Source organism: Curcuma longa, chromosome 13 (genome assembly GCF_044706935.1).
Source record: "Curcuma longa cultivar G26 ecotype Majalengka, Jawa Barat chromosome 13, ITB_CL_G26_1.1, whole genome shotgun sequence".
Classification (NCBI taxonomy): Eukaryota; Viridiplantae; Streptophyta; class Magnoliopsida; order Zingiberales; family Zingiberaceae; genus Curcuma; species Curcuma longa.
This window is the reverse complement of record NC_133873.1, coordinates 3,361,803-3,378,831: the sequence shown is the minus strand read 5'-3', so window position 1 is coordinate 3,378,831 and position 17,029 is coordinate 3,361,803. Positions and strand designations below refer to the sequence as shown.

At 35.7% G+C, this 17,029-nt stretch overlaps 1 protein-coding gene across 1 annotated transcript; it reads right to left on the bottom strand.

Annotated features, from left to right (window-relative positions):
• Positions 1-2,642: 2,642 nt before the first annotated feature.
• On the bottom strand, positions 2,643-16,507 carry LOC141844275 (uncharacterized). The gene is made up of 8 exons (XM_074732313.1): positions 15,920-16,507; positions 15,112-15,214; positions 14,969-15,034; positions 13,915-14,085; positions 13,740-13,836; positions 3,366-3,493; positions 3,178-3,285; positions 2,643-3,090 (listed from the first exon to the last, which is right to left on the bottom strand). The coding sequence occupies exons 1-6, from the start codon at positions 16,458-16,460 to the stop codon at positions 3,374-3,376; spliced, it is 1,098 nt and encodes a 365-aa protein (XP_074588414.1). The 5' UTR covers positions 16,461-16,507; the 3' UTR covers positions 2,643-3,090; positions 3,178-3,285; positions 3,366-3,373.
• Positions 16,508-17,029: the final 522 nt, after the last annotated feature.

Below are 17,029 nucleotides of genomic sequence, written 5' to 3'. Positions count from 1 at the left end.
TGGCGAAAGAGGAGAAGGGGTTGTGTGGTTGGGAATTTTGGCGAGATGATGTTGGGTGGGATTTAAAAACACGAAGGGAAACCGACGGGCATTAATTATCTTCCCATTAGTCGACTAATAGGGGTCATCAGTCGACTGTTCATGAACAGTCGAGCCTTTGATCTGGTTCTATGCTCAATCCCAATCTCATTAGTCGATTGATGATCCTGATCAATCGACTATTAAGCCTACTTACTATATTATGTTTTTGACGTATCAGTCGACTGATATATCTGATAATCATTTTTCAATTTGATTATATACGATTTTAGGATATTTGGTCGTGCAAAATGACCATCTACAGTGCTAAATCATGTTTGTGTAAGTCATATGGCATGACAGAACTATGTGCGGGATGATTTGTATTAGAATGTTCAGTCATGATCTTTGGACTAAATACACATGAAATATGTATTGGTCTTCTTCATGATTGATCAAATTAATGATTCATGAAAATTTTTCAACATTTGACTTAAAGTAATGTATCATAACAAACATTATAAATCAAAAAATTAACCTTACATTATTTCTGAAAAATAGTGGAGATGATATCTTTGTGGTCCAATCTATATTGATGATATTATTTGTGGGTTGATTATCTTTATAAATCACATGGAAAATAAATTTGAAATGAGTTTAATTAATGAGTTAACATTTTTTTCTAGAATTACAAATGAAGCAAATCAAAGAGAGAATATATATCATCAATCAAAATATGCAAAAAAAATTTTGAAAAAATTTGAAATGGATAATACAAAAGAAATAACCACCCTCATGACAGCCAACACTAAGTTAGATAATAACCTTGAAGGTAAGGAAGTTGATCCAAAGTTGTGTCGTAGTACTATAGGTAGTCTCTTATATCTCACAGCTAATAGACCTGATATTTTATTTGTTGTAGGTATGTGTGTAAGATATCAATATTGTGCTAAAGAGTCACATTTTTGTGTAGTGAAACGAATACTACGATACTTAAAAGGAACTCAAAACGTAGGATTATAGTATCTTAGAACTGAAACTTCTAAGCTTATGGGATATTCCGATTCCGATTATGCTAGATGCAAATTGGATCAAAAGAACACTAGTGGAGGATGTCAATTTTTCGAAGCAAATTCTGGCAGAGAAATTTTTTTCAACAAAATTACAACACAAGTAGAAAAAATGAGATAACAAGAGGTTACAATGAATTTACTTGAGAGTTTTGACTTCTTCTCCTTTAAATGTTTGCACCAAGGATGCCTCAACAAGAACTTATCATGAAAACTTGAGCTTGAGATAGAAGAAGTCAATAGAGGTTGTAGAACACTAAATTTAGCCTTGGACGTAGTTGTCTTAGGAGACGGCGAACCAAGTAAAATAAATTTGTTAACAAGTATGTGTTGTGTTTGTTTTCGCTTCAAGGTTTTCATTGTGCAAAATTCAATAGACGAAGTGATTGAAGCTATTCACCCTCCTCTAGCTCGTTAGGTCCTGACACAATTTACACCTCTTTAGGAGTGCAAACAAACTAAATTAAGTCAAATCGAATTGATCTGAACTTAACTATATTTAAATTTATTTATTTACTTATGAAGCTTGTTTATGCTTGAGTCGAGCTCAAGCTTTTTATCAAGCTCAACTCACATCGTTGTTGTCCTTATAAATTATGTTAAATATTTATCTAATACATAAATTTTATATTATTATTTTATTTTTAATATATTATAAATAATTCACAATTATAAAAATTTATAAATTACAATCTATTTATATATTTGAATAAAAAATTAAGAATTAAATTTATGGTACTTGCAGTACTCACGTTAATTGTCTATGCTAGGGGTGTAAATAAATCAAATGGAGTCGAATAGTATTAAAATATTTGAGTTAAATTTAAAAAATATATATGATATTTGAATTTGATTCGAAGCTAAAATAATTTTAATTTGAATTCGATTCGAAATAAAATTCAAACTCAAGTTCGATTCGAATTGTTCAAACCATGAGATAAGCATAATCAAACAATTCAAAATGATTTAAATTCAAATTCAATTAGAGTTGTGTAAAATTAATCAAAATTCAATTCGAATTTCACTAACGAACAGTTCGTAAGCAATCAAAGTAAAATATCATAAATTTAAATTCAATTAAAAAAATTATCGAATATATAACTCAAATCGAATAATTTTGAATATAAATTAAATATTTTTAAATCAATTTAAAAAATTCACGAACAAATTCTATTCGTTGGCACTCAAGTCTGCATCCATGATCGTCCAAGCAAGAAGGCCCCGTCGTGCTCTCTTCCCTTCCTGATCCACTCCCCGCAGTCCTCATAGTCGCATCCCATAACCGCTTGCAACTGGGCCACCCATGGCCGCGTACAGCCACCACAGGCGATCGAATGCTACCGAAGGCCATGCCACGTTGTCTTTTGCAAGAGGCTCCATACTCAGACATTACGTATTCACACGCTCTCTCTCTCTCTCTACTCTTCTTCCTCTCCAACGCTCCTAACTTTTGTAGCCACCACAGCTTCCGGTTCCTGTGCTGAGTTTCTGTGGTGATTGATAAGAAGATAAAAAATTTCACCCATGGCTATCAGCACAGTTTGGTACTTCAAACATTGGTCTTATCTTATATTTACAATAAGTAGCTAATAGCTTGCAAAAACTAAAACAAAACAATAAAATCATCCTTGACTCAAGCATGACGTGCAAACTGAACTTGTAGTTCACATGAAAATCCATAATCACATATGCATCATTCATCAGAGTAATCTATCAGTGTAAACTTAGATTGTCTTCAAATGAACTCTATTGCCTAAGATGATGTCCTTTTCCGCTAGAAAAGAACAATGATGAGACACATAAATTGACAACGTGATGGAACCATGGTCTTGCCTAAACAGGATAATTAACAAAAGAAATGTCAACAATGTATGAATATCTATGGCTTCTGTACATATATACAAATAGATAATCAGAAGAATACTGTGCATTAGACGTAAACATGGGCATTCCAGCTAAAAGCAACAAAACCACTTTCTGAACATCGCAGTTTGCACATTATCTGTATCAAAGAAGAAAGGATAATTGGTACATAATTGCATGAGGAAAAACGATTGGTGTTACAAAAACACAAGACAGAAGGACTAACCTTAAATTAATTCAAGACCATTGGGGAGAGCATATTTGTTGTGCAGAGGTATTCAGTTAACCTAAGCAGGAAAAAATGTTCAAAGTTTCTATGGCGACTACTCCCAACCTGCAAACCAGAGTGGGCAATCAACCATGACAAGTTCAAAGGAAAGTTGGCTTTACTAAATTAGAATTCGAGTAAATTACCTGGATAACTAACGGAATTCATCATGAAAGTCATAATGGTTGTCCTCTGTATCAATTGAACTGTAGAACACATAGGGATTTTCAATCATCTCTTTCATACTTAAGCGCCCATCTTTATCAGTATCAGCCTGAATGTTTGCCAATGGTTGCTCAGAGAAGTAGATTTATACCTCGACCATATATTGAAGAGGAAACAACATGAAGTCTATCATACCAGAAGGAACTCATGGTGGAGTTATTAATTGAAGAAATAAGTTTCATATACTGTCCAGGCAATATTTCATGAAGACACTGTATTTTAAATAATAATTTTCTTTCGACCAAGAAAATAAGTAATAAATTTCCTCAATATCAACAGCGAAGGAACTCTTGTGTGTTTAAATTAACTTGTGTGTTTAAATTAACTCCTAAACCCTTTTAAGATGAATCCTTTAAGGTACACTACTACCACATGTGTGTTTTGCTTTATACAATTTGCACTTGGGAAACTTCAAATAGGCTTACTGTTTATTATAAGATTTTTCCTGTATAAGAAAATAAGTCAGTTCCTTATTAGAAGTTGTTTTCATATGAAGCAACTCTAACATGATAGATGATGTTATGCTGGAAGCAAAACGAGAAGCTAAATTAGTTCCTAAAGCAACAATAATCATCAGTAAAGCTTCTTGATATGTTATTCTTAAATTGCATCTTCATCGCTTTCATCGACCTCTTTTTTGATAAAAGTTTGATTTTCTTATACTATTCTTTTGGAGTTCTGGAATTTACATACTATCTGTTTCATATTAAATATTTCTTAATTTACCACAATTAGCTTAATTAATATAATAAACTGAACAACTATATCATGTAGACAAATAACAAATGCTGGTGATCTTGCTTGGCAGTATGCATGTTGGATGTATAATTCCAACACAAGAATCACAGTTGTGACTGTGTTAGTGGTGATGATGAACGCAACACTTGGGTGTGATATCTTCAAGCTACAAGAATACCAAGGTTCCACAAAAATCCAATATGCATTGTAGGCAGAACTTGAAGCAAAATTAGTCATTAATGAAAGGCAAGTTTAGAGCATAAACTTTTTGAGTAGATATTTCTATGATTCCTCTATGACACATTTGAAGGTTGTGGAGATGATGCATTCAATTCAAATTCAGCTACCCACCATAAATTATGGACCTCAATCGCCTTGACATTAAAATATAAAAAAGATTGACCATGATCACATCAGACAACCTGCTAATTGTAGTTAAATTCACCTATTGTGGTGGGGTAATGGTAGTGGCATTGTCAAAACCTTGCCCTTTCTCTCATTTCTTTTACCACATGTTTTTTTAATATCATTTACCCAACTGATTCTATCACAAGACACTTGTTGATGCCAAAGTGTCAAAACAACATTACTTTGGATCAGATGCTTCAGCAAGTGATCTAACGTGAGGAGAAATTCATTTGCCTCAACCTCAGGAATTTCTTGTAGGACTTATAGTAATCTATCATGTAAAACTAGGAACAAAAGATAGTAAGTTTGGTAGGAGCAGTAAAAGTCAAACTAATAAAATTATCAAAAATGATACACTGCATGAAACTTAATATGACATACGTGGCAGTCCACGTATGCCATGCCACAGAGAATTTTTCTGTTGCTGCGGATTAGGACGAAGAGAAAGAAACCCTTCTTCCTCTTATGCGCCCGTCGAAATTTTTCCCAGCTCTGCGCTCGAAACCCTTTTCCCTCCTCTGCGCCCGCTGCAGCCCACCTTCTTCCTCCTCCTCTGCGCCCGTCGCAGCCCACCTTCTTCCTCCTCCAAAGCGACCGCCGCACCTTCTTCCTCCTCCAAGCGCGGCCATTTCCCTCCTCTGCGCCCGCCGCAGCCACCTTCTTCCTCCTCCAACGCGACCGCCGCAGCCCACCTTCTTCCTCCTCCAACGCGACCGCCGTCGGCTTCGCTTCTTCCCTCTTCCTCAGCTCCTCCAATCGACCGAGCAGGTAACCACGTGAAGATCATGTTCTGTGTTTTCAGTTAAGACCTTTTGCTTCATTGCTTCGTAAATGTGGATAGGTGTTTGTGAAGTTTGAAATTTGACAATTATCATCGATGGTCTTGTTGTTAAAGTTTTCAGCATATAACGCTATTTTCTCATGAACTCTGGATGTCCTTGTTTTGCATTGTGCTCAAGATTATACATATTTTCAAGTAGCATTTTTTTTAGCTTCCGGGATGCTTTAAATTATCATAAAGGTTGATGACATTGGCCCTCTGCCTAGGGTTGCTAAGCATGTTTGTTTTGCATTGTGCTCAAGATTATACATATTTTCAAGTAGCATTTTTTTTAGCTTCTGGGATGCTTTAAATTATCATAAAAGTTGATGACATTGGCCCTCTGCCTAGGGTTGCTAAGCATGCTTTTGTTCTTATTGCATGATTTCGGTTCACCAACATTAAATTTTCTTGACATGGAGGATAGATTGTGCACAAATTATCAATAAAGAAGATCAAACTACTAGATAATAAGCATCACAAGTAGTAGACTGATACACTTGTGATGCTTATTATTTCATTCAAGTGTTTCCCCATATTTACTCATGAGCACTGATACAAGTCTCGTATTTGTATTCTGATACAAGTTCACTGATTAAAATTAAATTCTCCTTGTTTGAATTTAGGTCTTAAAATTGTCATGGAGCTAGTAATGATTGAATCATGTGTGTCATTGAATGATAGTGATTTACAAGCATTAGGTGATTCGTCAAGCAGTAAGGAAATTGATACTCCACAAGTTGGGATGCATTTTTCATCTGAGGAGGAAGCTCGTGATTTTTACAAAATGTATGCCCAAGGTCTTGGTTTTGGTATTTCAAAAATGTACTCCCAAAAAAGGGATGATGGCCAACAGAAGTACATTTCATTTGGATGTTATAAAAATGGTAAGAACGTTCAAAGAGTTAAAAATTCCTTTTATCCTAGACCTTGTAGCAAAACGGATTGCAAAGCACGCATAAACATTAAAGTCCGGGATGATGGGTTATTTCTCATTACTAGTATTCACCTTGAACACAATCATGCATTAAGTACAAGGAAGTCGAGACATTTTAGATGCAACAAAGTGTTAAATTCCCAAACTAAGAGGAAATTAGAGTTGAATGATCAAACAGGAATAACATTGAGTAAAAGTTTTCAATCATTTGTTGCTAAAGTAGGTGGTTATGAAAATTTATTGTTTGATGAGAGAGTGCAGAAATTATGTGGTTAATGTTAAAATTAGCCCTCAAAGTAGAAATTCAAATTTCGGATGTAGATGAAGATTGGACTCGAGTTGGACTCGAGTCAACTCAGATTGCATGAGACTCGAGTTGGACTCAATCTCACACAAGACAATATTCGAATTTGATTAAAAGGTTATCATGCATGAGATGCATGATCATTAAAAAGCTGCATGATCTTCCTTAAAAGAAGAGAAAGATTGTCATGCATGACATATAATTAACATGCATGATCTTCATTAAAAGAGGAGAAAGATCTTCTGCAAAATGCATGTGAATTAATAAAATATTAATTTCAGAATTAATATTATAGCAATTTCCCGGAAAAAAACGAACAATGATTGGTTGAGTTCTTCATTGGGTTGTCGTCATAAGTAGATGCCTGTGTATGTGAAAGATAAATTTTGGGCAGGGATGTCAACAAGTTTAGTGGTCAAAGAAGTGAGAGTATGAATGCCTTTTTTGATGGTTATGTTCATTTCGAAAACAACTTTGAAGCAGTTTGTTGAATAGTATGACAATGCTTTGAAAAGCAAGATTGAAAAGGAAAATAATTCTGATTTTGTATCTTTCAATTCAATTATTCCGATCATTAGTGGTCATCCAATTGAAAAGCAATTTCAAAGTGTTTATACTAATAAGATATTCAAGTTGTTTCAGGATGAAATCAGGACTTTGATGTTTTGTAACACTTCCTTTGTGAAGCCCAATTTTGCTCAAATACACTTAAACATAAATACTTGAACAACCCCAATTTTGCTCTTCCCTCTTTTTTGTTCAAGTATTTATGTCAGTGTATTTGGATTAGAATAAGATATTAACAGTTGAGTAGGAGTTGGGTTCTTTAACTGGGGTTGTATTAGGGTAGTTGGATCAAAATTGGATCCATTGACCTCAATATTTAATTAATTCTTAATTTTCTATTATTTTCAGTTTTAGTTTATCTTAAACTTTTCTAAGTTGTTCCTATACTTATTCTGTAGAGGTGAATTCAAGGTAAGCACACTGACCTTATAAAGTTTTAGAGCTCTGATTAAACGTGTAAAAGAATTATTTATATTACTACAATTCTTTTAAAAAAAGAAATTAAAATGACACTAGATTAGTGAAAGGGGTTATCAAAGAAACTAAACAATATACATGTGGGGAACAACTTATTCATTAGGTTGTTTTCACAACATAAAAATTGTTACCATTATTTCAGTAACCTGAAATGGAATCCATTTGTTTCAGTAGCCCAAAATTTGACAAATCTTCTTGCTCTTTGCCGCCACCTCTCACACCCTATCGACAAAGAACTTATGTTCAATATTAACAAATAACAAAAAGTAAAATCAATTATATTCAAAACATAAAACCAAAGTATAATCAATTAAACCTTAGCTTGGTTTCTACTCTTTTTGTCGCCGCCTTTTTCACAATTTGCTCAACTTTAGATTGCTTTCTTTTCGTTGGTGGACGTCCACGAGATCTTACTTTTAGTGGAGTGTGGAACTTCTTGCTCTCAATTCTTGATTCCCCATGTATCGTGTTGCTATCATGATCACCATCTAACGAATCAACAATATTAATATCCATGAGTCTTTGTTTTGCATCTTTCAATATCCCCATTAAAATTGAGAATCTCTCGAGATTTTTGGACCCAAGCTGATGGACTTCTTGTATCAAGGGTTGAAGATTATTATATCTTTGTCTTTCTTCTTCATGATAATAAGAATCATGATAAATATTGGTGATGTCTTGATACCGACGTTTAATGTCTTTGCGTCATCGTTTTAAAATATACTTTTCTTGAACTCTAGTGACATTTGTTTTGATAAGAACAGAAAGCATATGTCTACACAAAATTCCTCGAAACTCAAAGAGACGACACAAACATTTCATCTCACAGTCCACCTCATTATATTGTACCAACAATGAAACATCTTTTGGAGTTGCTCCCTCTTTTCCCAATACAATTTCCACCACTTCATATAAGATAGTTGACCCTTCTTGCTTCACAAAGGAAGTGTTACAAAACATCAAACTCCTGATTTCATCCTGAAACAACTTGAATATCTTATTAGTATAAACACTTTGAAATTGCTTTTCAATTGGATGACCACTAATGACCGGAATAATTGAATTGAAAGATACAAAATCAGAATTATTTTCCTTTTCAATCTTGCTTTTCAAAGCGTTGTTATACTGTTCAACAAACTGCTTCAAAGTTGTTTTCGAATGAACATAACCATCAAAAAAGGCATTCATACTCTCACTTCTTTGACTTGTTGACATCCCTGCCCAAAATTTATCTTTCACATACACAGGCATCCACTTATGACGACAACCCCATAAAGAACTCAACCAATCATTGTTCTCCAAATTAAAATCTTCAATCAATTTTTTCCAATTGCTATCACATTCTTCAGGAGTTAAAGAATTATAAACAAGATTTTTCAGATTTTTCTTTATCAACTTATAGTTGACATGACTACCAAACTTGGCTGGTATTTTGTTCATTATATGCCAAAGACATAAGCGATGATGAGAGTCTGGAAATACCTCAAGGATTGCAATTTCTATGGCTTTGCACTGATCCGTAATAATACCTCGTGGAGCTCGTCCTCTCATGCATGTCAACCATGATTTAAATAGCCAAATGAATGCTTCAGAGTCTTCCCTGGATATTAAGCCACAACCAAGTAACAAGGATTCACCATGATGATTTACTCCAACAAATGGAGCAAACGGCATATCATAACTATTGGTGAGATATGTAGTATCAAATGTAATGACATCAGAAAAATACTCATATGAAGCCCTACATCTAGCATCAACCCAAAATATATTTCTTATACGACAATCTTCATCTACATCAATCGTATAAAAGAAATTTGAATTTCTACTTTGCATTCGACAAAAGTAATTATTTAAGGCTTTTGCATCACCATGCCCAAGTCTTAATTTGCGTGCTTCAACCACATAATTTCTGCACTTTCTCTCATCAAACGATAAATTTTCATAGCCACCTACTTTAGCAACAAATGATTGAAAACTTTTACTCAATGTTATTCCCGCTTGATCATTCAACTCTAATTTCCTCTTAGTTTGGGAATCTAACACTTTGTTGCATCTAAAATGTCTCGACTTCCTTGGACTTAATGCATGATTGTGTTCAAGGTGAATACTAGTAATGAGAAATAACCATCATCCCGGACTTTAATGTTTATGCGTGCTTTGCAATCCGTTTTGCTACAAGGTCTAGGATAAAAGGAATTTTTAACTCTTTGAACGTTCTTACCATTTTTAGAACATCCAAATGAAATGTACTTCTGTTGGCCATCATCCCCTTTTTGGGAGTACATTTTTGAAATACCAAAACCAAGACCTTGGGCATACGTTTTGTAAAAATCACGAGCTTCCTCCTCAGATGAAAAATGCATCCCAACTTGTGGAGTATCAATTTCCTTACTGCTTGATGAATCACCTAATGCTTGTAAATCACTATCATTCAATGGCACACATGATTCAATCATTACTAGCTCCATGACAATTTTAGGACCTAAATTCAAACAAGGAGAATTTAATTTTAATCAGTGAACTTGTATCAGAATACGAATACGAGACTTGTATCAGTGCTCATGAGTAAATATGGGGAAACACTTGAATGAAATAATAAGCATCACAAGTGTATCAGTCTACTACTTGTGATGCTTATTATCTAGTAGTTTGATCTTCTTTATTGATAATTTGTGCACAATCTATCCTCCATGTCAAGAAAATTTAATGTTGGTGAACCGAAATCATGCAATAAGAACAGAAGCATGCTTAGCAACCCTAGGTAAAGGGTCAATGTCATCAACCTTTATGATAATTTAAAGCATCCCGGAAGTTAAAAAAATGCTATTTGAAAATATGTATAATCTTGAGCACAATGCAAAACAAGCATGCTTAGCAACCCTAGGCAGAGGGCCAATGTCATAACCTTTATGATAATTTAAAGCATCCCGGAAGCTAAAAAAATGCTACTTGAAAATATGTATAATCTTGAGCACAATGCAAAACAAGGACATCCAGAGTTCATGAGAAAATAGCATTATATGCTGAAAACTTTAACAACAAGACCATCAATGATAATTGTCAAGTTTCAAACTTCACAAACACCTATCCACATTTACGAAGCAATGAAGCAAAAGGTCTTACTGAAACACACAGAACATGATCTTCACGTGGTTACCTGCTCAGTCAATTGGAGGAGCCGAGGAAGAGGGAAGAAGCGAAGCCTCAAGCCAACGGCGGTCGCATTGGAGGAGGAAGAAGGTGGGCTGCGGCGGTCGCGTTGGAGGAGGAAGGTGGGTTGCGACGGGCGTAGAGGAGGGAAAAGGCCGCGCTTGGAGGAGGAAGAAGGTGCGGCGGTGGCGGTCGCGTTGGAGGAGGAAGGTGTGTTGCGGCGGGCGCAGAGGAGGAGGAAGAAGGTGGGCTGCGGCGGGCGCAGAGGAGGGAAAAGGGTTTCGGGCGCAGAGGAGGGAAAAATTTCGGCTGACGCGTAAGAGGAAGAAGGGTTTCTTTCTCTTCGTCCTATTCCGCAGCAGCAGAAAAATTCCCCGTGGCATGGCATACGTGGACTGCCACATATGTCATGTTAACTTTCATGCTAAAATTTCATGCAACGTATCATTTTTGTTAACTTTGTCAGAGTAGTTTTATTTGAAAAGTATTATTTTTTATTTTTTTGCGTGAGTGAAGTGTCATGCTTCAAATTGACAACAGAAGTGGTATTTGAAGATACAATCCCATCCAGTTTCTGGCTGGCTTTGAAGCTTCTTTTCTTCTCAGAAACAGAATTGCAGCAACCTCAACTTTAATGACCAATGATCATCCTATTCACAGTAACAAACAAGGACTAATTTTATGGACATAAGGCAAAAGAAGATATTCTTCTCAAGCTATTTTCCAGGGGCTTCATTTCCACTATATTCTCTGTGTAGCCAATGACATTGAGTTTATGTGAATTGTTGTACTACAAGGCCAAAGTTCTTGAATCACACCCTACTCTATTCAATGCCATTAACAAGAATCTTGATGACGTAGAGCAGATCAAGGCCGGATGCCATTATTCAGGATGCAAATTAGAGATGCATGGTGTAACACTAATGAGCGATGACTACCCAAATCAACAAGGACAGCATTAATATTTACCTTCACAGAAAGATAAAGGTGATCATCAATAATGGTGCTAACTCCAAATGGGCAACCAATAATCTATAGTTGAATCATTCGGGTAGACAATGAAGTGCTTATATGGAAAATATTATCTAAATGATGAAGCATATTAAGGATATGATAAGATTAACAAGTAGAGGGTTTAAAACTGACCTGCTATACCTACAACCATGATTGGGTTCATTATTCTATGTTTATACTCAGTGAAAGTGAATCTTATACGGTTGCACTAGAAGATGATAAAATTCACCTCAGAATAATGGTGATCATTAATAATGGTGCTAACTCCAAATGGGCAACCAATAATCTATAGTTGAATCATTCAGGTAGACAATGAAGTGCTTATATGGAAAATATTATCTAAATGATGAAGCATATTAAGGATATGATAAGATTAACAAGTAGAGGGTTTAAAACTGACCTGCTATACCTACAACCATGATTGGGTTCATTATTCTATGTTTGTACTCAGTGAAAATGAATCTTATAGACTTGAGGTCATTGGATCCACTACTAACTTCATCTCCTAAAACGGTTGCACTAGAAGATGATAAGAGTCACCTCAGAATATTAGTAAATTTTGGAGTTTATTAGCACGTCAAGTGGCAAAGATGAGCCAATCATTTTGAACACTAATTTTTTTATATTTAATTAATGAAATAATGATTTCAGTTGGACCAACCACTTTATATGGTATATTGAAAGACAAATACACAAAGAAGCTACAATTGGCAATTTGTATAACCTAACCTAACAAGCCAATAAGTAGATCTGAAAGTTATAGAAGAAATGGGGCAGGTACAATCTTTTTATTTATCAGAACTCAAAGATAAGGGAAAATATCAACAAAGATCTTTCATTATGGGATCAGTATTCTTAGGGGAAAAAAGTAGGGATTCTCTTGATTCTTCTGACTGTTCATGTAAAGAAAGACATGTCCTTTGGACTACTGTCTCAACTTAGAAATATTCATCTCTGATGTGAATAAAATCCTATATGTCTATAGTTCAAATAGGGGTAAGCATAAAAATTCGATAATCCTCAAGCCAACTAGAAAAATGGATTTGAATCAACCTAGAATTTTAACTATTTCAGGTTTCAGCTCAAGATTGAAATATTTAACATGGTATTTGGATTTTGATTTTAATTAAAATTTCAAGATTCTGAAACCAAAAGAAATCTGAAAGCCCAAAAAATAAATCGAATAATTTTTTTATTCAGATTTGATCTGATTACTGTTGAAATTTCTTGACAACCAAAATCAATTGGGTCGGATTAAATTTTCCAAAAATCTGACTTGACCTATCATGATTCCCACTTCTAACATGGATCCTATCCAGTAAACATGCCACCATAACAAGTATTTATTTTCTATTTTCTTGCCTGATTTTATAAGGCTTTACACATCAAGAATCATCTTTCCCCATATTCCTATATAGATCAATGTTCCAAACTCTTTGCAATGAAGATAAGATGACCATAATATTTGAGGAAAGTAATGAATGAAAAACAACATTTATGCTTCATTTAATTGCTTCTGAAATATTGCCCAAAAAACAGTATAAATCCAGTCATTTTCAGTAGATGAAAGGTGCAAAATATTTATATGGATAGTTGTTGACGTATGCAACACAGTAGTAACCATATATTCCCTTATCGACTGTTGGTTCACTAGAACCCTGAAGTACATGTGTAACAACAACCAGTAAAAAAGGTTATTAGAACTCTTGCTTGGCCATATTAAGATCAAGTTTTTCCCTTCATGCCTTGCTAAATTAATGGTGTAGCACAAACATAGTATTCAATTTACAAAACTATAACAGGAAAAGTTGTCTACTATGCAACCGTTTGTATAGTAGCCATGAAATGAAGACAAATATTATGTGAACCTAGTAAAGTACCTCCATAATACCATATTCAGCTTGTTGTTTTGCATAATAACGCTCTGATGGATGTAGATCACCAATGACAGGTAACAGCTCATCCTCAGACAGGTAGCTATTAAAAATAAACATAAAATTGATATATGCCACCACCTTTATTTGTAATAGTCTGAATAAATCTCAACGCACATACCCATCATTGTCATGGTCAAGCTGTGAGAATAACCTTTTAGCTGGCACCTCTGCAGAGGTATCAGATTCCAGTGTCAAACTGTGAACATCATCATTTCGCCTAATTAACTGGAATAAGCCATTAAAATACTCTTGAAAATTTAGTTTTCCATCTTTATCTTTATCATTTTCCCTGAATGGAAAATGCAGAGAATGTTAGAAAGAAAAAACAACATAGAGATTAAAATGTGAAGTTTTCAAGCGAAAGAGTTCCATTGAACAGAAACAACATAGATATATACATAGCACAGGTGAAGATAGAAGGTTATAATTTCCAGTTTATTAAATCTATAAATTGAGAGAAACAAAATGATATTGTTTGATCAAGAGATAGAATAGTTAGACTTATATATATAGGACCATAACATACCACCTAATGATATATCCAATGTGGGACTAAATTAAAAACACTATACCCACATAAAACTGATAAATCTAACGGCACAAATACTATGAAAAGTCATCAGAACTTTTTACTGTTGATAAACCATAATATCACAATCATACTTCATATCAGAAGTATCCATCAGCCTTAGCATGATAAGGTCGTTAATTCTCAAAATTAAAACCAATTAGTAGTCATCATAGAACAGATTGATCAACTAGATTGACCATGCTTTGACAATAGTTTGGAACATATCTAAACTGCTATAAGCTGATTGGCAGTCTTTAAAATTAGGGTGGGATTTTTGTTGTATAGGCTGGATATACACAAGATGATGATGATAGGAAATTGACATGATTTTTGCAAATGTATGGATCTTCTCCAAAATGAAGTATCTTTAAGTGAGAATTATAAATCAGAGTATGTCAACAAGAAAACCATGATATAGCTGTACAAACATTAAGTTAGCATTCAGGAAATAATGATGATCAAACTAGTGTCATTATGCAACAAAATAAAATCAGTATTGTTACAGATAAGATCTATGCAAGTTCTCCACCCTTCTAAACATTCAGCTAAATAAATATTCACCATATAAGCAACAGTTGATTATGGAATTTAGCATGTGCACCTAATTTCTTCTTTGGCTAACCAACTGAACACCTTGGGATTGCTAGTATCAGCTGGATGAAGGAAACTGCCAAAAATTGAAAAATGAAAGAATCAGAAAAAGAAGCTACAATCTATAACATGATATAACATAAAGAAACATACTCATTAAACTCTGTTAAATTAAGAAGACCATCACCATCCACATCTGACGCATTGAAATGTTCCTCTTGCCACCAACCCATTTTATTGTCTGATGAATTATCATCTGTTAATATGTTAGAAGAAAAGATAAGTGAATATTTGACTCAGGTTCTACCTTTATTTATAAACCTCTATGTATCCGTATTGTTAAAATTCTATTGTTTCTGATACTAAAAAATGATACTAGAATGCATAACTTGATGTCGTAGGGCAGATCAGCCCATAACTTGATGAAACCACTAAAGTTAATTTTGGCAGATGCAGTATAGTTATTCCTTAACATTTATCAGTCACATTTTGTTATTTAAAACATTTCATTTTCACCCTAAATCTTAACTGTATAGTTTTTGTTTGAAGTCAAACTTCAAGGTCTAATATTCATACTTCAGATTTACATCAGCAAATAAGAAACTTTAGGGGAAATTACATCCCTCTTAATGTCAGTATGCTACTAGACTAAACAGCATTGCAACAAGGAAGCACATTTCATGTTTCTAATACGAAAATTGGACATTGTATGGCAGAAATTATGTTTTTTTTTTTTCTATATTGTTGTTTAAGATTGGAAGCCGGCTACAGATCCTCGGGGAAAGGGAGACAATACTTAATATATACCACTAAGAATTATATAGGAGATATCTTGCACAAAGGATGTAAGTTAAAAAGGGAAAGGTTTGAGGTTTCTGTGAATCAGGACCTACTACCTACAAGAACCAAAGTTTCTTGAAATTAGAATAGAGTATGACATAAAGGAGGAAACTTCACCAACCATGCAATCGCCGGACCCAGCTAGGTGGTTCGTACTCCGTGAACGAGATGAAGCCATCGCGGTTCTTGTCATGAAGCTCCATGTCGCGTTGCGTCTGATGCATTACCTCCTGCTCCACCTGCCGGAGATTCCATTCCGCGAGCTCATCGACGGTTATGAGGCCGTCAGCCGGGCCGACATCGATCTTGGGAAAGAGTTCCACGATTCGATGGGTGACGTTGAATTGCGCCTCGTCGTTAATGTAATCCTCGGCATCCATGAAGTCCTTCCATTCTGGCTGGGGCTCCATGGCGGGGGCGTGGCCATCGGAGAAGTAGTGACTCCGCTCCCACTCGCGGTCATCACGGCGGCGCTCGATGTCAACTAGAATGGGGTCAAAAGGGACACTCCGGCGGTCGCGACCTAGTGGGGACGATAGGTCGGCGGCCGAACGGAGCTTGAGGCGGCGGTGCGGTCGGTTGGGTTGGCTTGGGGCAAAAGAAAGGAGGAAAAGCACGAAGATCACCACGCTCAGATATACTACCAAGGAAGATCTCGCCATCGCCTCCTCTCTTTCCGGTCTCGTTTCGCCTCGGCCCTCTTATCAAAGCCAAGTTAACCCGGCTCCCCCCGTTACAATCAAACTACGGATCAAAAAAGACCCAATCTCTGAGGCTGCGTTTGATTTTAGAGACAGGGACACAAATACAGAGACAGAAATAGGATTTCTGTCTCTGCTCCCGTTTGATTTTGAGAGACAGAGACAGAAATAGAATTTTTGTCTCCGTCTCAGACAGAATTTCTGTCCACTATCAAACTGGGGACACTGAAATGGAGACGGAGACAGAATTTCTACTCATCTCCGCTTCCGGCACCGTCACGCCGCCGTCCGGTCACCGCCGGCCGTCGGGCCGGGCGCTTTGGACACGCAGTTCGCCGGCGCTCCGGTCGGTGCCGGATTCCGACCGGATTGTGGCGGAAATCCGATCGGAATCCAACCAAAAACAGAGCCCTGCGCGCCTCAGCCACTGTCTCTGTATTACCAAAATCAAACACGATACAGAGACCATTGTAAATACGTCTCTGTTTCTACTGTCTCTGTATTTCTGTATTTCTGTCTTTACTGTATCG

What these genes read in the sequence shown, in the direction of transcription:
- LOC141844275 (XM_074732313.1), bottom strand. Translation starts at nt 16,460, where the DNA reads ATGGCGAGATCTTCCTTGGTAGTATATCTGAGCGTGGTGATCTTCGTG. An exon ending in AATTTAACAGAGTTTAATGA is followed by an intron (nt 15,035 to 15,111) that starts GTATGTTTCTTT and finishes AATTTTTGGCAG; the next exon opens with TTTCCTTCATCCAGCTGATA. An exon ending in CTGAATATGGTATTATGGAG is followed by an intron (nt 3,494 to 13,739) that starts GTACTTTACTAG and finishes GCAAACATTCAG; the next exon opens with GCTGATACTGATAAAGATGG.